Source organism: Electrona antarctica (genome assembly GCF_951216825.1).
Source record: "Electrona antarctica genome assembly, chromosome: 18".
Lineage (NCBI taxonomy): Eukaryota > Metazoa > Chordata > Actinopteri > Myctophiformes > Myctophidae > Electrona > Electrona antarctica.
This window is the reverse complement of record NC_136799.1, coordinates 18107405-18133471: the sequence shown is the minus strand read 5'-3', so window position 1 is coordinate 18133471 and position 26067 is coordinate 18107405. Positions and strand designations below refer to the sequence as shown.

At 43.3% G+C, this 26067-nt stretch overlaps 1 protein-coding gene across 2 annotated transcripts in view; it reads right to left on the bottom strand.

Annotated features, from left to right (window-relative positions):
* The window catches only part of slc4a11 (solute carrier family 4 member 11), a 179683-nt gene that overhangs the window by 33495 nt on the left and 120121 nt on the right, over positions 1–26067 (bottom strand). For both annotated transcript variants that reach the window (XM_079528367.1, XM_079528368.1), the window contains exons 8-9: positions 16902–17111; positions 1374–1458 (exon numbers count right to left, since the gene is read on the bottom strand). In XM_079528367.1, the coding sequence (XP_079384493.1) occupies positions 1374–1458; positions 16902–17111 (295 nt within the window). The remainder of the gene's footprint in view (positions 1–1373; positions 1459–16901; positions 17112–26067) is intronic.

Below are 26067 nucleotides of genomic sequence, written 5' to 3'. Positions count from 1 at the left end.
ATACATACTGTAAAGTGAGGCAACACCGCAACAGATTCAAAAACAAGAAATTATGACATAGTCATAATGTGTCAGGTCTCCGTTGTCCCCGTTTTTGTCTTTGTTTTCCCCCATATTATTATTATTATTATTATTATTATTATTATTATTATTATTATTATTATTATTATTATAGTAACGTGTGTATGTTTCTGTGTCGCAACCTCGTAGTCGCTGTTTGTGTTCGTTTGCAACGTTCTGTTCGTGGTTCAATGACTTTTGTTGTGGCTTTGCTGCTGTCCATGCAGTTAGCTCATAAGCAGCTGTTGTCGCTTTGAGCTGCGGTCGTAGAGTGGCTGGCTGGCTGCGGTGCGGAAATCAGCCCTTCCACGGTGCGTGTACGTGTGTCATAGCTTAAGAGGCAGGCAATCATACTACGCGATTGGCTGGCGCAGTTTCAGAGTATAGGTCAGACTCCCATTGGCTTAGGCAGCGTTTCAGAGTATGGGGTCAGACTCCCATTGGCTTAGGCGGCATGGGGTGGTACTCCCATTGATGACTAGGTGGCTACTTTGATGACTAGGTTGCTTAAATTTCATGAGCTTTCATTAGTCAGGTTTCACCTGATAAAAAGTTTTATGCCAACAGTAACAATTTCAAAGCTTTCCTGACAAAGGCTGACAATTATGCAGTAAAAGTTCTATAACTGTAGGATTTTATTTTATTTAGCATTCCTTTGATTTATAATGCCTCTCATCTCTAGATGCATAAGAGACATACATTCTTGTAGCCTTAACCTTTAATTTATGTTTCAGTCAGCAATAATGCAAGAGATTTGCTTGTAACATACACTGCAACATTCAGAGTGTTCATTTCTCTCAGGACTTTACCACTAAAATGCCTGTGATTGCCAGTGTTTTGACTTGAACTGAATCAGTCCAGGAAAGCTGTAGACACAACATAATAGATGCATTGCAGGCATGTAAGGCTTGCAGCAAACACAAATTGCATGTAATTTCACAATAATGACAGTAATGTGGGAGATGTGCTGGTTAAGTTTACTACCCCATTAAACGACAGGCAGACCATCACCATCTCTCTATGTGGACTTATTCCAATACGCACGCATGCAGACACGCACGCACACACGCACGCACGCACGCACGCACTCACGCACGCACAGGCCCAGTGTATATACAGTATAATATGGAGAGCGGTGACAGACAAATCAGGTGTTGTCAGAAGTACCCTGGTGTGCCATAATAAGATGATTCACTTCACAAATATGTAGGATAAATGTGTGTGTGTGTGCGTGCGTTGTGTGCGTGCGTGTGTGCGTTATTTGCGCATAATATGCGCAAATTATGCATGCATGTAGCACTAGTCCAGCCTACCATCTGTGAAGTCGGAGGGGTAAAAAGGGAGTCTGCGGCACACGTCCTCGTAAATCCCTCGACCGGCTCTGAAGAAGTCTTTACACTGTAAAGGGAGAGAGACAGAAGTCTTTACACTGTAAAGGGAGAGAGACAGAAGTCTTTACACTGCAAAGGGAGAGAGACAGAAGTCTTTACACTGCAAAGGGAGAGAGACAGAAGTCTTTACACTGCAAAGGGAGAGAGACAGAAGAAGTCTTTACACTGCAAAGGGAGAGAGACAGAAGTCTTTACACTGTAAAGGGAGAGAGACAGAAGTCTTTACACTGCAAAGGGAGAGAGACAGACGTCTTTACACTGCAAAGGGAGAGAGACAGAAGTCTTTACACTGCAAAGGGAGAGAGACAGAAGTCTTTACACTGCAAAGGGAGAGAGACAGAAGTCTTTACACTGCAAAGGGAGAGAGACAGAAGTCTTTACACTGCAAAGGGAGAGAGACAGAAGTCTTTACACTGCAGAGGGAGAGAGACAGAAGTCTTTACACTGCAAAGGGAGAGAGACAGAAGTCTTTACACTGCAAAGGGAGAGAGACAGAAGTCTTTACACTGCAAAGGGAGAGAGACAGAAGTCTTTACACTGCAAAGGGAGAGAGACAGAAGTCTTTACACTGCAAAGGGAGAGAGACAGAAGTCTTTACACTGTAAAGGGAGAGAGACAGAAGTCTTTACACTGCAAAGGGAGAGAGACAGAAGTCTTTACACTGCAAAGGGAGAGAGACAGAAGTCTTTACACTGCAGAGGGAGAGAGACAGAAGACAAGCTCTACTGAATTTTAATTTCACGCTGTAGGTATCCACATGGCTGATGCTCAATTATCCAGAGCCATTTACAAGAAATACATTTATGAAAAACAATGCAGTGCAACAGTGCAAATCTTTATTGCAAAATCTTTCCCCAAATGTGTGACAGTAGAGCACGCATCTACTGGCAGGAGACATGGTCAGAATTCAGTGAATGAAATTAAAGTTGTATTTGTCAAACGGTTTTGAGCAAATTACCAGTAAATGTCTTTTTTGGGGGGATTTTACATTAGCCTTTTAGGCACATGTTGATGCTATTATCGAGAGCAATTTAAGAGTGAGTGACGCAGCAGAATGTGCTTCCTTCTCCAACCTTACAAGCAACAATCTGTTAAGAGTGCCAGGGTCAACAATCTGTTGAGTGCCAGGGTCAAAGCCAGAGCACCCGGATAAGTCACACTTTTTGGAGTCACACTTTTTGATGGCTGGTGGTAGGGCATTCCACATTTGGTTGGCATAATAGTAGAATGAAGTCATCCCCATGTTTGTGCCAAACCCGGGGGAAATGAGATCAGTGGAGCTCCCTCTGGTATAGTGCCTGTGAGCGTTTCTCACACTTTTGAAGTAGTTTGAGGTACATGGGCACTGGTCCCTTGAAAACCACGGCCCATAGCAAGTTGCTGTACTCTGTACATAGCATAATGAGGAGGGGTGAACGATGTAAGTTGGTAGTGCATGCCAACCGTGACACCATACCAGTTGTCAGAGTATTCGTTGTACCCATACTGTACTGTATGTCCCTTTTATGCCCATATATGGAAATATCTGTATCTGTCTGTCTGCCATAAGTATAGTCAGTTCCTTTGTAGATTTTGATTATTATTACAAAACATACATGAACAATTTCAGTCCTATAAACATTTTGAAAATAGCCGATCCACAAGCTCGCAATGCGCAATGCGATACATTGTGAGATAACTGAGATTGTATTTTTTATTTATACACTTGAAAACTTGAAATGGGACATTGTGCATAATGAGTATTTTGTACTTTTACTCATGTACAACCCATTTACCGCTACCATTAATTAATCCCTCCGTTGCGTACTGCCAGGGTTTTATCGCGCGTAACACTTACTTTGAAGAGCCAAATATCCGTAATCGCATTTTACTATGAAACCATTCCGTGTGTGTTGACGAAGCTGGTGCTTGTTCTCTCGGTCGGTGGTGGAAAAAGTGGACCGCGAGTATCACAGCGCCTGCTACAGGCCGTTGAAAACGCTTGTCTGGGCCACATTTACCCCTCCAATGTCGCTTCTGGAGATACAGCCGTCTGAAAACAGAGCAGGCGATGTAAGTGGATGCGCGCGCATCTTCAAAATGGCCATCACTCGGACTGTTATGCTAACGAACGGTAGCTAACGATTATACGATCGTATTAAAACATGTATAAAAGAATACATCGCTGTTAAAACGGCTTTTCCGGGTGTGGCGCAGTAGGCTATTAATGTAACCCTACGGGTTCTATGTTCCTGGCAGGCCTCGTGTTAAGTATAATTATTTACAATTTTCAACGCAAATGTTTCTAAAATAAGTGACTTGAGAAAAGTACAAAAGAAAATACAAATGAATCATGAACCTGATGAAGACCTTAAGGGTTGAAATGTTGTTTAATAAATGCACTGTATGTGGGAGCATTCAACATGGTGTGCAGATACTTTTTGGTATTTTTTCTTTTATCCTGCACCTGTCGAAATTCACTCGGATGTGCGTGCATTATCCTTGAACTGCTTTTATTGAGAAAAGCCGTTGAGTAAGCCATTCCTATCAGGCACCCTCATATTAAGAGTGTTGTCAGTTTCTGGCAAAACAAAGTGCTTTACCTCGATGTAAACATCCTGGAATGCTTAAACAAAAGATTCTAGTTTGTCTTTTTTTCCTGTGAGAAACAGGCTTTTTTTATGAAGCCACACAGGCTTGTTCAACAAAAGCTGCTCATCCATTAAATCCCATATTTGTAATTAAATACTTTACTATAACAAGGGAATGCGTAGAAGTGTTGGTGTGCATGTGTGAGTTCGAATAAATGTACCTGGTCCTGCATGCACGTGCTATTCCACTGTATGTGTGAGCATTTTTCATCGCAAACGTGTGAATCAGCATATCAACATGTGTGAGCATGTGCATGTGTCCACATGCACCCATATGTTTATGTATGAATGCACGTACGTGTGTGTGTGTGTGTGTGTGTGTGTGTGTGTGTGTGTGTGTGTGTGTGTGTGTGTGTGTGTGTGTGTGCGCGCGCGTACATGCGTGTGCGTGTGTGTGTGTGGGTGGGTGTGTGCGTGCATGCGTGGCCCCCAGCCAGCACTTGGCTCTGGTTTGATAAACAAAAGTCTCATAGAGGAATTAATGTCCACCTGTTTGCCATTCCCTCAGAATGGATGATATGATGAGGGGGAAAACAACAACACAACAACAAAAGATCTCTGAAGGTATACGGTGATGAGATATGCTGTGGGTGGTCTGAGCTGCCATGAAAAGGCATGAGGCTGGGCATTGTTCTCTCACTGTTATTTCTACCACACTTTCTCACCCGTCTTCACCTCTTTCTCTGCATGCAGCTTCTCACATTTTCTTCCTTTTGCCTTCTCTCTCCTACACCACTTTCACTCAGACCACTTTCTCTGACCTTGGTCGCGTTTCCCAAAGAGAACCTGCACAGGGAACTTATCCGTGCGGTCCTTACGAAGGCTCTGCTACGAAGGCTGAGTTAGTCGGGCATTACAATCAATGCAAGATTGTACTCGGCCCATCAATACAATTATGCCAAAAATTAACAAGCTTTAAAAGCATTGTTAGTATCTGTGACTGCACAATACCTTTGTTTTAATTTCATCTAGCTATAGCATTATCACAGGGATGAGGGGTTAAAATCTCCTCATTTCACTCCAAACATATCTTGAAATATCAACTCACTCGTTATATCTATCTATTTTTACTTACTTACTTACTAAGTACTTTACTTACTTAAAAAAAAAAACGTTGCTTACAAACTAAAAACCAACCAACTTGTTCTCACACTTCTTTTCACTCAAGTAATCACAATATAAAGAGAGAGAGAGAGAGAGAGGCCAAGAGTATGTGAGGGGAGTGGGGACTTTCATCAGTGTTTACTAGGGATGTGAACGACTCTGTATTTGGCCATTTACCGATGTGTCGATCGATTTTGCTCTCTCTCTCTCATTTTTTTGGCTGCGCATCAGTTGACACCTGACAGGAGAGCGCAACAGTGCATTGACTGCATTCAGCACCACAAGTTCTGCAGCTGCACCCATCATGTTTAGAATTTGCATCAAAGCCAGAATAAAAACTACTATTTAGTAAATGAAACACGGAACCGTTGTTTAATCCGTAGGCTACAACAGTAGGATGCACTAGCCTCGCATAACCAGACGAATCTGCCATTGCAAATAATAATAATAATAATAATCCACGCAGTGATAGTCTGGTTTGTGCCAAGAGGCTTTAAAATAGTGAGCGGTTGTTTCACATAGGACTCCGTTGACGCTGTCTCGTCATGTGAGCGCAGCATAGAGTTCATAGAGTTATAACCAAGGGGGCAGGCAGACTTTCCAACGTTGAAGCTCTAGGTCCTAGTGGTAGGAGGAGGGACTACAGGCGGACCCGTGGATTCATGACCGGGAAACCCCGTGCAGCTGGGCTTTAACATTGAGCGCTCGGTTGCCCTACGTCACCCAGGACCTCAAAGTTGAGGTCCGGGGAGGGACTTCCGGCAGTCTTCCGGGTGCTTCAAAACGCCACTGAGCAACTTCCACTGACATGAATAGCTGGGGGGGCGGAGCTTCGCGCCAGTTCAGTCTCTATTATATATATACTCTATGGTTATAACGGATAGAGAGCGGACCAGGTGAGCAGTTGTTTACTTCCTGCTTGCGCATGCGCATAGTGTGCGACCAAGAATGGAAAGGCTTCCGCGAGCTGATGGCATTTCTCGAATCATCTTGGCCGTCAACTTTGCGCACAGTATGTGCAAGCACCTCACTACTGGCCAATCACAGCAGTGATTCATAATAATGTCACGCCGAGTTATAAATACCGACGAGAGACATGCAGTGTGCACAGAGATACACACTCGTGCAGTTCCCTTTAGAGACATACAGTGTGCACAGAGATACACACTCGTACAGTTCCCTTTACCATTTGGAATACATTTGAACATTTTTTTACATTACAGTGATGTTTATAACGTTTTTGAACAAGCCATTACAAAAATATATATAATATATAATATATATATAAAATTACGATTTTGCGATTCTATTTCTTGAGTCGAGATGAGCATTGACTTTTTTTTCACATCCCTAGTGTTTACATATAAAACTTCTAAATTAAACAAACATGTTTGGCTCTGCATCATCTATATAACTTTAGCTAACGACGTCACACTGATAAGCACCAGCATGCGCGTGCAGGCCGGCACCAAATGAACCCCACCTCTCAAGGCTCTCATATAAGACGCGATGGAAAAGTTCTAACTGCACTCAAGTGTGAAAATGCACCATCAAACTTTCAGATGCTGTTTTTCTCCCAGTGTGGAGGAAGAATGATTAGGATTTTTATTGTGATCTCTCGCCCTTGAAATATATAATCCTTGGTTACTGTTGTGCAATTCAAAGCAATTGTCCTCAAAACCACACCTCCAGTCGCTGTCATAAGAAGTAAGAACGCAGGGAGCGCTCTATGATCTGCTGGTGCACGTGCAGCTGCAGCCCATCAAGTACAATTGAGTACCACAGACGAAAAACAGTCTAAGTCCAAATTTCAGACTGACCCCTCCACGAAAAGGCCTCGTTGTCCTGAACCCTTATCTATCATTTATATATTATGGATCAATAGTGTGGACTTAGACTGTTATTCGTCTGTGGTACTCAATTTATGCTCCGTCCCACGAAGGTGTCGCGCACACAGAGCACGGTCGAGAATAGCAGTCACATACAAGTCACATGGAATCTGATTTAGATCAGGTTGTTGCATTCAGACTGAGACAGATCACCTCAAATCAGATTTGCAACCACCTCTGAATGTGGCTCAAGTCACATTGGAAGAAATCAGATTCCATGTGACTTGTATGTGACCTGTCTGCATTTAGACTTATTTAAACAATTCGGATTTCAATCTTGATGTGGCACAGATCTGATTCAAGCTAGATTTGGCTGCCAGTGTAAATGGGGCCTTAAAGCCTCTACACACACCCACCATACTAACTTGTCATAACAGACTAACGGCGGGAGATCAGTTGGGTCAGACGTCTGATGTAAGGTGTTAAAAAGTATCTCTATGCACAGCATAAGTCTGTATAAACACTGCACAGGTGGTGGGCATGGTACTGTTGTTTACCTGCGTGAGAGGAAATAACACCATACCAGGAGGTGGTACAGTAGTCTGCAGGAATCATTGAGCAACAAAAACAAAACAGAAGGAGCACTTTCACACTATTCCTCTTAAACCTGTTTATGGTGCTCGGGATAGGATTGAGACTATAATACTTTCAGTTTAACACACACACACACACACACACACACACACACACACACACACACACACACACACACACACACACAGTCCCCACTCTTATCAAGGCAGACACCATTGTTCTTGAGTCAGATGAGCGACCCATGCATACATCTCAGTACCACCCACAGACGCTGTAAAGTTTGTATTGGTGGAAAGTTGACTGGCTATACACAATTCAAACTCCTACACCAGTATGCATTAGGACCAGGGTTTTCAGGTTGCCATACTGCTGGGCTTTAGGTAAATGTGATGTTGAACAATGGTGGTGATGGAAATGTTGATTTAACTGAACAGGAAAATAGTAACAAAACTTGGGCATAAACAAACTATGGCATCAGGAACCACTACTATGCAAACCATCAAACAATAGACAGCTGGAACCATATTCTCTATCAAGTTAGGACCTCTACTATATAACTAGCATGACATAACAAATTATCTGTATAATCCCCTTTTTTTGGTCTTTGTTGAAATCTTTGCTCATCTTTCTTTTCAGGCCTATGATGGGGTGGGTTGGGAGGGATTATTTACAATTTGTTGTTAATAAAAAAAAAGAAAATCTAGTTTTGTGTTGTATTTAATTGTTATCGTTATAATTATTACTATTACTATTTTTCCCTTTTTTTGTCAATGGTGGTTGGTGCAGTGGTCTGGGGGTAGGATTTTAAAAATGAGGCAAAGGGGCAAGCCACTTACTGTAGTTGGCAAAGAATCTGAATTATGTTTTATTTGCATTTTCTGTACCTGTCCCTTTCTTATTAAAAGTAAGTATTGAAAAAAAAAGAAACCACTACTATTCAGATAAATATATCATATAACATTACAGGATCTTCTTAATACTTAATTATATTATCATATAACATTACAGGATCTTCTTAATACTTAATTATATTAAATAACATCAAGGTGGCCACAGACATGGAGTTCTACCTGTTCACCATTCATCAGAGTTCAGACCAAAATGTTTGCTCTGGGATTGTACTTCTACCTGGGCCTATTTCCCTGATAAACTCCACCTTGTTGAACTTGAGCCATGCTGTAAACCTGTGCATGCAACTGCCCCCACCCCCCCAGGGGGTGGAGCCAGTCGGGAGAACTTTGTCGGTGGGTGCTCGGGAGGAGCTGGTGTTGGAGGAAACCGGACTGAAGGGACCACTTGAGTACAGTAGGTGCAGGGGGGGCGCCTGCAGAGGGGTTGGTGCCGGAGAGGACCCTGGGGCTGGAGTCACCACTGGAGGAGATGCCTGCAGAGGGGCTGGTGTCTGAGAGGACCCTGGGGCTGGAGTCACCACTGGAGGAGATGCCTGCAGAGGGGCTAGTGCCGGAGAGGACCCTGGGGCTGGAGTCACCACTGGAGAAGATGCCTGCGGAGGGGCTGGTGCCTGAGAGGACCCTGGGGCTGGAGTCACCACTGGAGGAGATGCCTGCGGAGGGGCTGGTGCCGGAGAGGACCCTGGGGCTGGAGTCACCACTGGAGGAGATGCCTGCGGAGGGGCTGGTGCCGGAGAGGACCCTGGGGCTGGAGTCACCACTGGAGGAGATGCCTGCGGAGGGGCTGGTGCCTGAGAGGACCCTGGGGCTGGAGTCACCACTGGAGGAGATGCCTGCGGAGGGGCTGGTGCCTGAGAGGACTCTAGGAGCACCACTAGGAAAGGAGCTGGTGCAGAGGGAAGCAGACTGGATGCACCTCTAGGAGGGGACCTGGAAGCTGCTGTGCCGCAAACTGGACTGGAAGCTGATGGGCTGCGTACTGGCCTGCGTACTGGCCTGCGTACTGGCCTGCGTACTGCTGGGCCGGTGTCTGGATGGGTGGTGTACGGCTGGGCGGCACGGTGCTGGGCCGTGAGCAGGGCTGCACGGTGCCGCAGGTTGGGTTGAGTACTGCTGGGCGGCCAGCTGGGTGGGAAGGTGTTGGGCCGCAGGCTGAGCTGGAAGGTGGTGCCAACTGGAAGGAGGCCCAGGCGCCACTTGGGAAGAAGGTCCATATGATGGCGCCGGCTGTCTCAGGGCATGCGCCGAGTGAAACTTGAATCTGGTCCAGATCTGGTGGCAAAGTTTCTGGCTCTCGAAGGACCATGTCAAGTTTGTGGCTTTGGTGGAAGGTTCACTGGCTGTATACAATTCAAACTCCTACACCAGTATGCCGGCCAAATAATTAGGACCAGGGTTTTCATAAAATGGGTTTATTGCTGGTCTTTAAGTTTGGTGATGGAAATGATGATTTAACTGAACGGAAAGGAAAAAGTAACATTAGTAACAAACTTAGGCATAAATCACAAACTATGTCATAAACTAACTTGGCATAAACAAACACTTCATATTATAGAAACATTAGGAACAAATACTCATCATAAACATCAGGAATAAATACTAATCATAAATAACATTACAGGAATACATACATCATCTTGTTAATACTTCATTATATAAATAACATTACAGGATCTTAACACAATGTAACATAGTTTAATGAACGGAGAAGGAACTTACTTAATAATGCATGACGGTGGACACAGACATGGAGTTCTACCTCTTCAGAGTTCAGACCAAAATGTTTGCCGTGGGAGTTCTACCTGGGCCTATATACTGTAGTCTGTAAACCAACCCAGGTGTACCAGATTAGGCTAACGCCAGGCCCCACCCACCACTAAGTGAAATGATTACAACCACATAATCTAACTCCACCCACTCCCAGCCAGAGAGTGAGGGAATTTTGTACAGACGTGATACTGGACACACCGGACATTCTACAACTGATTTACAGCCATAAACGCAAATCAAGCCTGGGGTGTCACACCATTAACCCTCTCCTCTACAGCCTCCACACCTTTCACCCATTCCAACCTCTCTCTTCCCCTATTCCCCCACAATCTGAATAATGTCTAAGGTTCAGAATTTAGAATGAGGGGTCACTGAAAGATAAGTGCCCTGAAATAAAAAGGCATGATCCTTCTAGACAGATAAATATACTTGTCTTGACCCTGCCCAAGTGATTGAAAAAATAAAATAAAAACAAATCAAATGACCTTCCCCCACCACATAATGATAAACAACAGATTAATTCCATTATCAGTTTGTAGCTGTGTGTGTGTGTGTGTGTGTGTGTGTGTGTGTGTGTGTGTGTGTGTGTGTGTGTGTGTGTGCGTGTGCGACTGTGTGTGTGCGCGTGCGTGTGTGCATGCGTGCGTGCGTGTGTCTTTTTCAGCAGAGAGAGGCAGTCCTTTGGGACGTGCATGTCAAAGTGGGGGTCTTATATTATAGATTTTGTGCCAGCGAGCAGCATTGGATATTTATACGTTGGATAAATGCCGCAGTTAACGTCAATATCGCAGCTCTGAATGAAGCAGGTTGGTTCCATCTGTCACTACTGTGGAGCACAACTAATTAATCCAGCCTGAGAACTGCTGACGGTCACTTTGAACACTCCTAAAGTCTTTTACAGAATAAGTGAACTGACAATAAAGTACTACATTACATTAGGTACAATATTTTAATAGTTTACATGAATTATTTAACATTTTATGTAAATTTGGGGTGCATGTGTTTGGTCCGACTAGTCATTGGTCCGAAACACGACAACCCACCTCAAACCCTAACCTAACCATAACCGCAAGCACGGGAGCAGGCGCTAGTCCGAGGTGCGGACGCATGTCGAACCAATGCTCCGTCGGACCATAGTATGCCGCCCGTAAATTTGTCCTATGCACACAGTTAACAATGTGAAGGCGTCATAATGTGTTTCCATGCAGTTCAAGCATGCTGATGAGCCAATCAAACAAAGCTTTGAGAAAATCAACTGGAACAGATAACAGGTTCTTTCTTTACCTTCTGAAAACCTGGGACTACAGTTATGCACAGAGCTGATTAACAGGGATAATAGGTGACATAATTACAAGCAATTCAAATTCTACCAATTGTCTTTTAGTTACCATTAACATACTATTCTGTATAATATGTTACTGTTACTATTATTATCATTTTGCTAGTATAGACAACAGTTTTGCCTGTTTTGCATTTAGATAATGCCTAACTTGGCGTGGAGGCATACTTGACTCTTTATCTCTTTTGTTTTTGTTTTTTGTTTGTTTGTCTGTCTGTCTGTCTGTGAAAAGCTAATCTCTGGCAGCGCTTGACCGGTGGGCAAGAACGTTTTCACACACTCACTCAGTAGGCCAAGGTAGAACCTCCACCCCAAAACACCATTAAAATAATAGCAGTGAATAAGGCAATACAGTGAGGAGACTGAGGACACGAATAAAACAAGGATTTTAAAAGCTCAACTAAGGGCAAAGAGTGTAGAAGTAGGTCTTGAGATGTGCTTTAAAAATGTCTACAGAGGCTGCCTGTCGAAGGTACGCATAGAGGGAATAAGCAGTCTTCTTTAGGTGGCCTTACACTAGCCGATTCTTTTCAATCTGAAATCTGATAGCGCCACATACTACAGGATAATCGGAGCGGGGCAGAGCAAATATCAAACATGCTTGATGTTGATCGGGCCGATCCCGATCACGCTTTGAGCGGCCCCGAGCAGATCGATTGAGTCGGGCACCCCCCGAGCGTAAAAAAATGCCCGATTATCGGCTAGTGTAAGGCCACCTTTAGTTGCTGCTTTCTCCAGGAAGTCCTGTCATGGTGAAAGTAGTAAGGGTAAGAGCTGGGCTGCTTATGGCTGTACAGCTGTGAGTTGAGGAGTGAGCTGAGTCAAACAGATGGTACAGCTGCAAGCTAGGTTTGGCTGTAAGGTACAACGTTCCCTCTGCTAAATATCTTGCGTTAAAGAAGCTGATACATAAAAGTAAAGTAGTGCTGCAACGAGGGGATCCGCCTTCTTTGAACTCCCCTCTGAAAGACGAGAGGGAAAAGCTGGAATGGATATACTTGCCAAAATGTTGAGGGTCCAATTCCCCATGAAGTGCATGTGTGTCTCTCTCAACCTCATTAGTCGAACAGTGACCACATATCCAGCTTTCTTCTGGTTGCCAAGTTATCTTATCTTTTTTCGAGGGCCAACTGGTTGGTCATTAAGCCTGTATTTATAGGGTTAGAATCTACTACCGAATACTTTTAATTTATCCAAATGTCTTTGTGATTATAAGAAATCTAGTGGGAACTGTAACATATTGGATTTTTTTGTGCAAGTGATGTTTTTTCTGTATAATACTACTAGTATATTTAGGTTCCTGAAATCACTTGTCAATGTGCGTCTATATTCGCACATAGATTAGAAACTTCTGATGTGTCTGATAAACACAGTGATATATACTGTAGCTGTGGCCATCCATGCTGCACACACTTAAAGCACATTAGACACAGGCAAAATATTCTCGCATTGCGACGCGTTTTTAGCTTGTAGATCGGCTATTTTTGCCACTACAGTAATATGCACTGCGGCCCATCTGGAGTGAGTGTGGAAATATATTGGCCCTCCCCGTCGTCAAAGTTGCCCATCCCTGTACTATAGTATATATGGAATTTTGATATTAGAATAAACTTTCTAATTTAGGGTTCTTCTGGTCTTTTATTTTAGTTCTCCCTTTCTCTCTCTCTCTAACTTCCATCGTTACCGACGTGGTGCTCTACAGCCGGGCATTGGTCTAGTTTGAATAATAATGATAATAATTAAAAACAATATTATAAAGAAAATATTGTATATAATTCTAGCAGTGTGGCACACGCTGCCGGCTGTTCTCAGACTGTATTTAACATATGAATTATTTCTAGAATTGCTTGGTTCTGATATACAGACACTAACAGCGGCGGTTGAACCGCCCTGCTCGCGTTCAGAGCCTCAGGCTGATGATTTATGTATGAAATAACCAATGTTCTGGCTTCCTCAAAATATGTAAATATTAAGTGGTAAAGGCAGCTTTGTATTCTACATATGAACCCAGTTAAAGATGGAGTGCCGTGATTTTTGTATTTTTTTCCTGTTTTGTATGCGTCTATGAAGTTAACATTACTCTAATTGACCCCCAGGTGTGATTAGAATATTGAAATATGTCTTCCCTGTGTATTTTTGGTTTGTTCCTGAAAGCTGAAAGCCTTTGAGTCAAAAGGCCCAATCAAAATACAACAGATATAGTGACATCATCACAATATCATCCTAACCCCTGCCCCTTTATCATACAACAACAGCTGTGGGTGTGGCTTCAGTTCAGGTGGAAAACCAGGCATACTTAATGAACTGGTGGGTGTGGCCACATAAACATAATTTTAACACTTTCTGTACACTTTTTTGAAAAAGATCTTTCTCCTAGTATAGTCATAATATTGGTACCTGATGATCATGTTTATGTCTTCCCTGTGTATTTTTGGTTTGTTCCTGAAAGCTGAAAGCATTTGAGTCAAAAGGCCCAATCAAAATACAACAGATATAGTGACATCATCACAATATCATCCTAACCCCTGCCCCTTTATCATACAACAACAGCTGTGGGTGTGGCTTCAGTTCAGGTGGAAAACCAGGCATACTTAATGAACTGGTGGGTGTGGCCACATAAACATAATTTTAACACTTTCTGTACACTTTTTTGAAAAAGATCTTTCTCTCGATTTTTTTTCTCCACAAAACATGATCAAGTATTATTATATAAGGAGGAAGAATTTTTTCAAAAAAGTGTACAGAATTTGTTAAAATTATGTTTTTATGTGGACACGCCCACCAGTTATTTAAGTATGCCTGGTTTGCCTGGTGAGTGGTGATGGGTGGTGATCCACCTGAACTGAAGCCGCACCCACAGCTGATAAGGGGGAGGGGTTAGGGGAGGGGATGATATTGTCACTATATCACAATCTTTTTCATTGGCACGTTTGAATGTCAAGGTTTCAGCCTCCAGGAAGAAACCCTAAATACAAAGGGAAGACATAATTGCACATAACAACCACACCAAGGGGTCTAAGGAAGTACTGTCACCTCATAAACACATGAAAAACTAATTTTTCACGCAATTATTTTTATTGAGTGAGTAAGTACAGGTTACAACAAAGGCATCTTGACAAATCACAAACCATAAGCGTTTCTTCAAACAATAATTTCAAGGGGAAAAAAATAAACAAATGCACATTTGATTATTCGCACACGCACATTTCTGCACATACTCTCTGCTTTACACACACACACACACACACACACACACACACACACACACACACACACACACACACACACACACACACACACACACACACACACACACACACACACACACACACACACACACACTTACACACTGACTTACTTATCAGAGTTGATACTCTTTGGGTCTATTGCTAAACTAAATATGCTTCCTAGGTTCAGTGTGGTAGTACAGTATAGGTGTCATTGAAGTTGCAGCCGAGGAAGAACTTATTTACTTAGTGTGCATATTAGACAATACACTATCTGGAGTGAGTAGGGCACTAAAGATGATCTCAAATGTTAATCAAAAGGTATTCTAGCTAGAATATCCACTTCAATACATAAAAGTGCTCTTGAAATATTGCCAGCGGCACTTGTTCAATGTCATTTTGATTACACCTGCACAAGTGCACATCCTCGTGCAATAGCATCCCTAAGATCCTTAAAAAGAAGCTGCAGGCCTCTCCTCATAAATTAGTTAGGTTGATACTCCATCCCAGAACACCTTGCCCTTGCTCATTTGATTAGCCTCAAGTGGCTCCGAGTGGTGTAGAGAGTATCACATATTAAAATGTGCATGGGTCACAGGACTGTAAACGTTGTGGTACCCAAATAATATCCATACAATGACTTTTTGAAGGTTAGTGATGTACACAGTTATTCCTCCAGAGGAACCGGAGCTTTAAGGCGCTCAGGTGGCGCAGTGGTAAAGTACCTGCCCACTACTATGGGTTCAAATCCACCGCAGTGCATCCGGCTTTGCCGAGCGTGTATATGAACACAACTGGCACGTGAGGAGTAGGATAAAGGCTATACAGTTGGAGGCCATCGATATTGTCCTTTTCTTTTTGCTGAGGTTTGCGTGATCTGCGCAAAAGGACAGTTAACCCATTTTGGGCGGGAACCCCTTTTGGTGTTTTAAACATTATGTTATAATTTAGCTATTGAAAAATAGCAGATCCACAAGCTCATAGCGCGCCACCGAGTGGCGCGCTACGAGCTTGTAGGTCTGCTATTTTTGAAAAATCGTGAAAATATTTATTTCCGAAAACTGGAGGATTTAGAAGGATTTTTTTTAAATTTTGAGGTCAGGCCTAAATGGGTCAAATGATAAGGGACAATATCGGTGGCACCCAACTGTACGTCTGCCTTACTGGCAGGTGAGCCAGTAGGATAGAACAGCAGTGACAACAATGTGGCGTCTGTGGCTCAGGAGGTAGAGCAGGTCATCCAATGATCCCTGGGACGGCGGTTCGAATCCCGGCTCCTCCTGTCCACATGTCGAAGTGTCCTTGGGCAAGACACTGAACCCTACATTGCCTCCAATGAGTTGGTCGGTGTGAGCTTGCCACCATTGGTGTGTGAATGTGGGAAGTGACTTCAAGTGAGGACGCTGGCGTCGACTGTTCGCCGCTTCACCTCCCAATGTATGAATGAATGAACCATTGTAAAGCACTTGAGCACTTGGAAAAGCGCTAAAAATGCAATTCATTATTAATGTGTGTGGGGAAGAATGAATTGGCGTAGCGACTAAATTAGGGAGAAAAAAGGGGTAAAAGAAATTTAAATAAAGAGGGAGCTCCATAGTCTTTGTAACATGCCGTAGTAAGCTATATTGGAATAGGGGTGTAAAGATTAACTAATACGCAGTCGCAGACCCCTGGATCGATCCAAATCTACCATGAATTGAACAATGGTTTAGTTGTAAAGTTATGTATCGGTAAGCTAGTATAAACTAGTATAAGCTGCTGTCTGAAATAACATTATAACGTTACAAATTATTACAAGTTACTTTCAAAACAATATTTATATACATTTTCGGCAAAAAAGAGATTAATCACAAAAACAGTACAGGCAGGCATGACAGAGATAGAGCGAGAGAGAGATGGTGCATAACTTGAAAGGAGTATTCACGACAGACACGCGCGCACGCACGCACGAACACGCACACGCACACACACACACACACACACACACACACACACACACACACACACACACACACACACACACACAGTACACACACAATTCCCCACCTTGAGTGGTTTGTGGCTGCGGGGGTCTGTCTCCTCCTCCTCTATGGCAGTTGGCTTCTGATTGGCTGCCGTTAGCTGGTGTCTCTGGAACACCAGTGCCTCCTTGAACTCCTCCTGTGTCTTCGTCTCCAGAAGCTTCTGTCTGAAGCTGATGTCTGAGAACATGGTGGCGAACGTCCTGCCCAGTTCCATGGCTGTCTTGGTGCTTTTCTGCCAGGGAGGCGAGGAGAGTAGTTGTTATTTCATTAGGTTGCTATCCATGTTTACTCAAACACCCAAATTACTAGAAATACTGCATCTGGTTGTACTGTATGCCTCCGCCAATTGGTTGCGGAGTGGAGACTTTGAAGGGATTTAATAAAAAAGGTGTTAAGTGTATATTTGGCTAAATGTATCACTAATTGATGTTTGAATTTTGAACATCCAGTGGATTTTCTGTGGCCTGGGGTTTACTGAATAATTAGGCTCAGAAAGTTTTGTGATTTGCCTGTGGACTGTGAGTGTCATAGTCCAGGGGTTCTCAACGTTTTTGGCCGGGGACCCCCGGAAATGCTTTGGCAATGTCTCGGGACCCCCGCCCCGCCCCCTCCCGACCCCCAATATAAATTGACTGCTACAATAACCTTAACCCATTTTGGGCGGGAACCCCTTTTGGTGTTTTAAGCATTATGTTATAATTTAGCTATTGAAAAATAGCAGATCTACAAGCTCATAGCGCGCCACCGAGTGGCGCGCTACGAGCTTGTAGGTCTGCTATTTTTGAAAAATCGTGATTTTTATTTTTTATTTTTTAATTTGGGGACCCCCTAAAATAATTTGGCGACCCCCCGAGGGGTCGCGACCCACGGGTTGAGAACCCCTGTCATAGTCCACTAACCCCCCGCCTTTCATCCCGCCCCCTTTCCTCCCAGCTATCCCTAACCCTATCCTTCTCCCCCTGGGGGGCGGAGCAGAGACGATGATTAAAATAGTGACACCAACAGGCAAATGGGTCTTTTTTCATTGCACCTGAAAAAGCCTCACAACACAGAGGGGAAAAAACTGCCATGGCTCACCGGAGTGGATTATTTTCTGTTAAAACCCTTTAATACACGTTTGAAGGACCATGATAAAGACTTGAAATGTTTGAAAAACAGCATGTCATGAGACTTTTAAATTAAGCTTGATGGTAAGCCCGCTACGGAGTAGGCTAGTTCGGCAGTATAATTTACCTTGCTTACCGAGCAGGGAATCCAATAAGCCACAGTAAACTTTCACTTAAATTAGCTAGACTAGACAAAATAAGCCAATATTGTTCTTTATCTGCCTTCATGGAATACCCGGCCTAAATTGTACAGTTGAAACTTGGCTGCGGCAGTGTCCAGCTGCGGATACCATCAGTTATGATACAAACTGAACAGTACATGTGATAATTTCCCCTTTACGATTTAAGCCATATTAAAGTAGGATAATATAGGACAATGTGTAGATTGTGTACTGTTGGTGGATTGGGAGCGGCTGTTCGAGCTCTGTCAACAATCACACATCTGTCACAGCTAATGCTGTTGCACGTCACAAACTGTGACAGCGCAACGGTAAAGGCTTGCTGGCAGGCAGCATGGCTGCGGGCCGGGGGTGCCAGTCTAGCTCGGTTAACCAGGTGGCGAAACGGCAAACATTGTCAGTTTGGTGCCTATAGTAACAGCTGTGGCAAACAGAACTGCTAAAGCCCATAAGCTTCACAGAGAGGAAGTGGGAACTGATAGCAGGGAACAGGAAGCTTTTGCAGAAAGGCCAGAGGCCAGTAGAGGCCATTGGCTAAACCAATGGTCACAATCTTTGCTTCTTTCTTATATTATTTGACAATTTGGCTCCGCTCCAATACGCAGCTATGTGTATATCCGTATGTATGTCTGTCTCTGTATGTCCGAGCACGGAAAGCTGCAACACGGTAACTGTCATTTCTCGACCGTTTCGGAAGCGGGAAGGCTCGCCGGAACTGGGCTGCCCCCCTGGGAGTGTTCCTGGGGGTCTGGATGTTGCGGGGACGCCCGGGGCCCCTTTGGGGACCCACACACAGTAACTCTGTTATTTCTCGACCGTTTCGGACACGGGGTGGCTCGCCGGAACTGGGCCAGCCCTCTGGGCACGTTCCTGGGGGTGTGGATGTTGTGGGGAACCCCCGGGGACCCCTACACGGTACAGTTGCACCGCTTACTTCACACAGGTGTGCTTTTAGGTATTAAAAGTAAAAGTGCGTGGTGGCGCAGTGGTTAGCACTGTTGTTCGAACCCCGGCTGGGCTGGTCTTTCTGTTTGCAAGTTCTCCCTGTGTTTGCGTTGGGTTTCTCCCACACCAAAAGACATGAATGGTACAGTAGGTGCATACTCCTGCCAGTGCTATTGACCATGGTCTTATTTCTTCTTCTTCTCCTCTTCCTTCTTCTTTCGGCTAATTCCCATCGGGGTCATCAAAGCGGATCATCCGTTTCCATCTGAATCTGTATTCTGCGTCCTCCTTCTGCGACTCCTGCCACCTGCATGTCCTCTCTCCCCGCATACATGAAGCGCCTCTATGGCCTTCCTCTCCTCCTCTTACCTGGCAGTTCCATCTTCAGCATCCTTCTCCAAATGTACGCCTCATCCCTCCTCTTCACACGACGGTGGCTGGGTTAAATATCCCCAAAGGGACAACAAAGTGTGTTTGTTTCTCATTTTATAGTAGGATTGGATAGTAGGATAATAGTAAGAAGTAGGATTTTATAGTAGAATAGTAGGATTCCATAATGTGTTGATCCTATACTGACAAAGGTCACTGCACATAGTCCTTTTAGGACCAAATAACTTCTCCCTACTTGTAACAACTAAGTATACAGTACAGTATTCTCCACCACTGTACAACCTGGGCGCTTTCACACCAGGGTCTGTGCACCGTAACCAGACATGAATCAACGTCAATGCCCATGTGGACTCGGGTAGGGTATGCAATGCATCAGGTATGAAATCCAACCATACCAAAATACAGAAGTTGACTGATATTTAGACTGTTAATTAATTAATTAAATTAAAATTAAAAGAAATTTGGGCAGACAAAAAATACCATCACAACTCGAAATAGATACGCAAGTGTACTTAGGTACTGATGTGAGCGCTGACTGGCACGGCAGGGGCATCATACTCAGCTACTGTATGAAGCAATCAGACAGAATGTGAAAGCAGCCTAATCAACTCACATACTATTATCTGTTTTGAGATATTATGGGGGCTTTTCTGCCTTTATTTATATATTTAGTACTGTAAAGGGTATGCACAGTTTAATGCAATCAGATAGGACTTTTCTGTTTGGGTGTATGGGCTGTCGAGGTCAGAAAGTAGTTTTTTGCCACTCAGTATCCGTTCCTGCGTAACTTCCTGGTATGATGATGATGTCACCGTCACGCGCATGCCCTCTATAGAGAGAGAGTGACATGCAGCAAATCCACCACAGGGCTTGTCCTGGGAATTGAACCCAGGACACACTCGTGTCGTCAGAACCTATGTGGTACACACTTTAACTGGCTATCTGCGCCATAAACGTTGTTTGACTTGAACTGAATACAAAATGGGTGTTGCTATAAAATAACAGTGTATTATTGCAGACATTCCCAGAGTAATGTAAGTTACAGGCAGCCCCCCATAAACACACAGACACAATAGATTGCATACATCTGCCAGCCAGAGGAATTCCTAGTATCATTATCATCATGCCCCCTTCTAAGAGCTCTCTCTCTTCCTCCAGCAAATAGACCGTCACCATCAGAGCAAGTGGAGTCACAGCAATGCATTGCTGTTTACTCGCGGCCAAGATTAATGCCTTGCAGAATGCCATTTGTGGTTGGCTGTAAGGGGCACTGGCACCGTTACGGAGAAGCACAAACACAATGGAAAGAGAGAGAGAGAGAGAGAGAGAGAGAGAGAGAGAGAGAGAGACCGCGCAAACATGCACAAAGCAGGTAGTTAGATGTGGACTTGTTGATTACCGGGGTCACTTGCCGCCGCGGTGGGGCTGAGGTTTGATTGTAGTGCGGTTGGTGAGATTGGTTTGCGTGTGTGTGTGTGTGTGTGTGTGTGTGTGTGTGTGTGTGTGTGTGTGTGTGTGTGTGTGTGTGTGTGTGCGCGCGCATGCGTGTGTGGTGTGCCAAGCCTGTTTTCCCGTGTATGTTTGTCGAATAAAAAGTGGTATACGTATGCACGTGAGGGTGCGTGTCTGTGTGCATTTCAGTTTGAGTGTGTAAGAGAGAGTCTTCTTGAGCATGTGATTTCATGAGTTTCTATGTTTCCATCTTTGTGTGTGTCCATGTGTGAGCTTGCATGTACGTATATCATGTACAGTATATAGTGTGTGTGTGTGTGTGTGTGTGTGTGTGTGTGTGTGTGTGTGTGTGTGTGTGTGTGTGTGTGTGTGTGTGTGTGCGTGTGTGTGTGCGTGCGTGCGTGCGTGCGAGGAAGAGTTGCTGCACTGGTTTGATGGCAAGTATAAAGGGCTTATGTTGTTCTCAGGGGAAGACAGAGCGGCTGTTGGAGGATTTGTTGTGCCATTCAAAAGCGACTAAAACAATCTATAAAGTCAGCACACAGCTGATTTGGTCCCACTATTTACTGCAGAATTATCATCACTTTCGGATGGACGCCTTCATGTCCAAAATCGTTACTTTTCAGAAAATGGGAAAATGTTTTCCAATGGGTTGATTGCAGTGCAATGCAGTGATTTAGTCACAAGCTCTTAATACTTGACGTTAGTTCAGTATTTATAAAAAACACAGACACACTTCTATCTATACAAAATAAATCAAAAAAATCTATGAACTCACTGTGAGCTTGTAGATCTGCTTTTTTTGCTGATTTTGTGTGACTCAGTATGATGAAGTGGGGCATTCATTTACGGCAAAACAGATACAAGGTTTCTGCCCGACAGCAACGATATACTGGATAAACCTTTCGATCATGTCTGGACCATCATCATTACTTTTTTTGGATTATGCATTATATTTTTATAACAAATTCACGAAAAAACAACTGAATTGATGATTACATGATAACGATTAGCAAAATAAGAATTTAGTTCAAACCCGGGCTCCCCCAGAGTTAGTGTCGAAGTGTCCTTGAGCAAGACACTGAACCCCTAATTGCTCCCGATGTGCAGGTTGGTGCCTTGCATGGTTTCCTCTGTCATCAGACTTCTGCAGAGATGGCTTCAGGGTCCAGCATTCACGGCCATATTAAAGAACAGACTCTACCGTTGCATAGAAGAAGCTGAGTTTGATTTGACGGGGGATGTTGGAGTTCCATACACTGGTCATGCCGTTCAGAGCCCTCCATGCAAGTGCCTTCCTCACTTTCAGATCATGCTCAATTGAGTTGACCCATGAGCCCAGGTACTTGAGGTCCTTGACTTCCTTCAGCACAGTGCCTCCTATTGCTGTCAGAGGTGGATGTTCCGGTGACATGACAAACTCACTTCTAAATCTAAAGTTGACCGGATACTGCTGCCGCATGATAGCTGTGTCCCATTCAGCTTTGATTCCTGAAAGAACTGCTCCACCACCAATTAACACCCTGAGCGGCAAAAACGGATTAATCAAAAGTTTCGTCTTTAATCATATCATAACGGAGCGCACCAGTCTACATGCTGGTACCGTCGATTGAGCAACATTCAATGTCATTTCCGTTTGGGACTAGGGTTGGGATTCGGAACCGGGTCCATTTCAGACCCGGTTCCGACATTGCGGATCCGGAGCCGGTTCCATAGTTTTTTTATTAACGGTTCCCCAAACGGATCTCATCAGTCGTCATTTAGCTCCGCTGTGTCTGTGCATGCATGCAAGCAGAGCCAAGTTACTGGGGTGACGTCACCCAACCTACAAGAGTGAGTGAGTGAGTGGGGTCGGGGAGGATACGCCCACTGTTCTGTGCATTCAGCGACCGGTCGGCGGTCACCGCCACGGAGCGAGTGTGGTTAACAGAGAGGGAAATTACTAATACTCTGAGGCTGAGCACGCAAGTGCAATAAATGCGATGCTATAGTTCCCTGGCTGCAAAGGTTGTTGCAACTTGTACCAGTTGCAGTTTTGCAACACGTCCACATTGAGGAAACAATGTTCTTTCTGTCTGATATTTTATGAATCACGTTAACTATAGTATAGAGCCAAATAAATTTGACTGCACTTATAAGCAACTCAACTGCTTTTGATTTGGCTCTAAATTAATCGCGTGGCTGTTGAGAGCCCAGCGTTTAGGTGCATATATACCTCCATAGATTGATTACTTTATAAACAGTTTGCAGAAAAAAGCACAGGAACGTAGCCTACAGTTCAATACAAGGTCTGCTAAAAGGGTTATATAATCCAAGAAAGCACTATGGCTTGTTTCCATTAGGGTAAGGGGTCCTTCATATTAAATTAATCTGAACATTAAAGACAACATTTGTCACCACAACTGTACAATATCATTATTGCAATGTGTACTGTAGGCTATATTTAATATACAGTACAAATTGCAATATACAGTACAAATTGCAACAATGATATTGTTGTGGTGTCTAGCTGGTGGTGGTGGTGGTGAAGTTTAAATAATAGTGCCACCTCATAATTGTAAAGTGCATTTTCAATAATTGAAGTAATGAATTTGTGTTTATTATGTACTTGGTTAGGTTAGTTATAATATAAGCATAATCAGAATAATGTCAGAAAAAAGGGGGAAAAAATAATATTAGGATCCGTTAATGGAACCGTTAGGAACCGGAACCGTTAAGAGGGATCCGGGAAGGATCCGGAACCGTTAAAATCCCAACGAATCCCAACCCTATTTGGGACGTCATCCAAAGTGGTCCCCCTCCATTTTAGTGGATGGGAGGAAAAATCTGTAAAACTTGAATAACTCTTGATCTAAAACAATGCCAATTCTAACCAAAGATTGTGTTTTTGACGTCCCATCACGGTCCCGTTGCTTGTCGCGTTAGAAATAATCATATTTCCCATTGTTGTTGATCCCCTCTGGGGTGTTTTGTCTTCATCTAGCTACTTCCAAAATGGCGCGAAATAGGCCCCGAAGCTGCAAATCACTGGGCGCCCTGATGTAATGGTTCCAAATACCCCCGGGCGTTCGGGGTGTTAATAGGCCACGCCCACTTAATCAACTAATTTAATTGGACACAGGTTGGTTTAATTTATAAAAAGGAATGTCCAAAAAGAGTCTTATAGAAATTTGAATGTGCTATTGACTGTTTGTGTTCTTTTTGGAATTAATGAAAATCCGCCTATAGAGGAAAATATCAAAATATAAAAAAATATAAAAAGCTGCTCCAGTGGAAAGTCTATCATATTTTAATTAACTTATATTGACCCTATCAACAATTTGGTATAGGTAAGGTTTTGCCGCCTCTTCGGTACCGATATCTCGTCCGGCCCAAGGACTATAAGTACTGTAGGCCTACTTAAGTACAATTTTGAGGTATTTGTACTTTACTTGAGTATTTCCAATTTCCAATACTTTTACTTATACATTTCGGATCCAAATATTGTACTTTTACTCCAAAACATTTATTTGAAGACTTTAGTTACTAGTTAGTTTAAATTGTAGATTTTGATTATTATTAAAACATACATTAACCACCAATTGAAAATAGCCGATCTAAGCTCACAACACGTTGGCGCTGTGATGCGTTGTGAGTGCGTTATTTTCCCTTTGAATCCTTTCTAAAGGTCCACACATTTAGAGTGGTACAGATTAGATGACAAATCCCTGTTAGGTTTCCTTGACAACCTTGTTCAGCCTGTCCTCAAATGCACTGACAGTATGTTCTGTTAAGAAGAAAAAGGCAAGATTTTAAAAGAAGAAGAAAAATATGTGTGGTCTTTAAAGTACATACTTGTGTACTGTGTATTATTGAAATAAATATTGATAGCCTGATTCTATAATAAAGCTGAAAATGTTTAACAACTTTAATTGAGCACCGAAGTCTGACGTCAATATCGTTAGGCGGCGCAAATCCACTGGTTCATGTACTTTTTATTTGCATTGTAATCCCCATAGGGGGATTTTAGATCGCCTCATATAAGAACTGTGTTTGAAAAATAAACAAATAATCCAGGCCGCTGCACTCATATGGATATGAAGAATCCACTGACTGAGAGAAAACACTATTGTTACTACTGCTGAATTAGTTACATTTTCACTAGAAACAGACTGTATCATATAGTGACTGACGGTTGCAAACGATACAGTCAGAGACACCTCCCTGACAATAACGCAGAGACAGCTTGTTTATTTTTGGACCACAAAGCTTATATGAAACGATTTTAAGATGAGCCCATGTTATTCTCCATAGAGAAATTACTTCCGTGAAGCAGGGGAATCGAGGGGACGAGTGAGTGACGTCAGGACTTCGGCACTCTATTGCTGAGTGAAAGATGTTTTCTTGATAGGCTGTCAGCCTCAAACACTTGATGTTACATATTCAAACGGACCACTGAAAATAGCTTTTTTTGGATAAATTGTACTTGTAAGTAGTTTTATGCTATAGTATTTGTGAAGGAGGGCCTGTTACTGTATATGATGACACATGACACAGTTTCAACAATCAAGCGACGACGTTTCACTAATTAAATATACTGTAGCTAGGCAGTGACATAACACAAAATGCGGTTCTGCTGATAGTACGTACACACAGCAGAACCGGAGAACACACACCAATGAATGAGTGGTGCTGATAGTACGTACACACAGCAGAACCGGAGAACACACACCAATGAATGAGTGGATGTCCACAATGCCTGAAACAACAGTGCCACCCTTTGATTCGGGAATCAGACTATGTTTGCCTTAAAAACTGCCAAAAAGCTATCTCATACGCTGCCATCTTCTTGAAATGTGGACATTTCAGCATATAATAACTAATGAAACATGTTGCGGTAAGTTGCAGATTTGGATAGGCTAGCCCTGTTAAAGGACCCTTTGAAGGGAGTACTTTATATTTGGTTGTTGTCTTTAGTGACAGAATTGTCTGGCAAATAGTACAGTATGACCAATATATCATACCATGACTGGGATCATTTTGCTTTGTAGACCATATCTGGTCTAGAGCGGACATGTACAGTAAACTGTTTGTGTGTGTGTGTGTGTGTGTGTGTGTGTGTGTGTGTGTGTGTGTG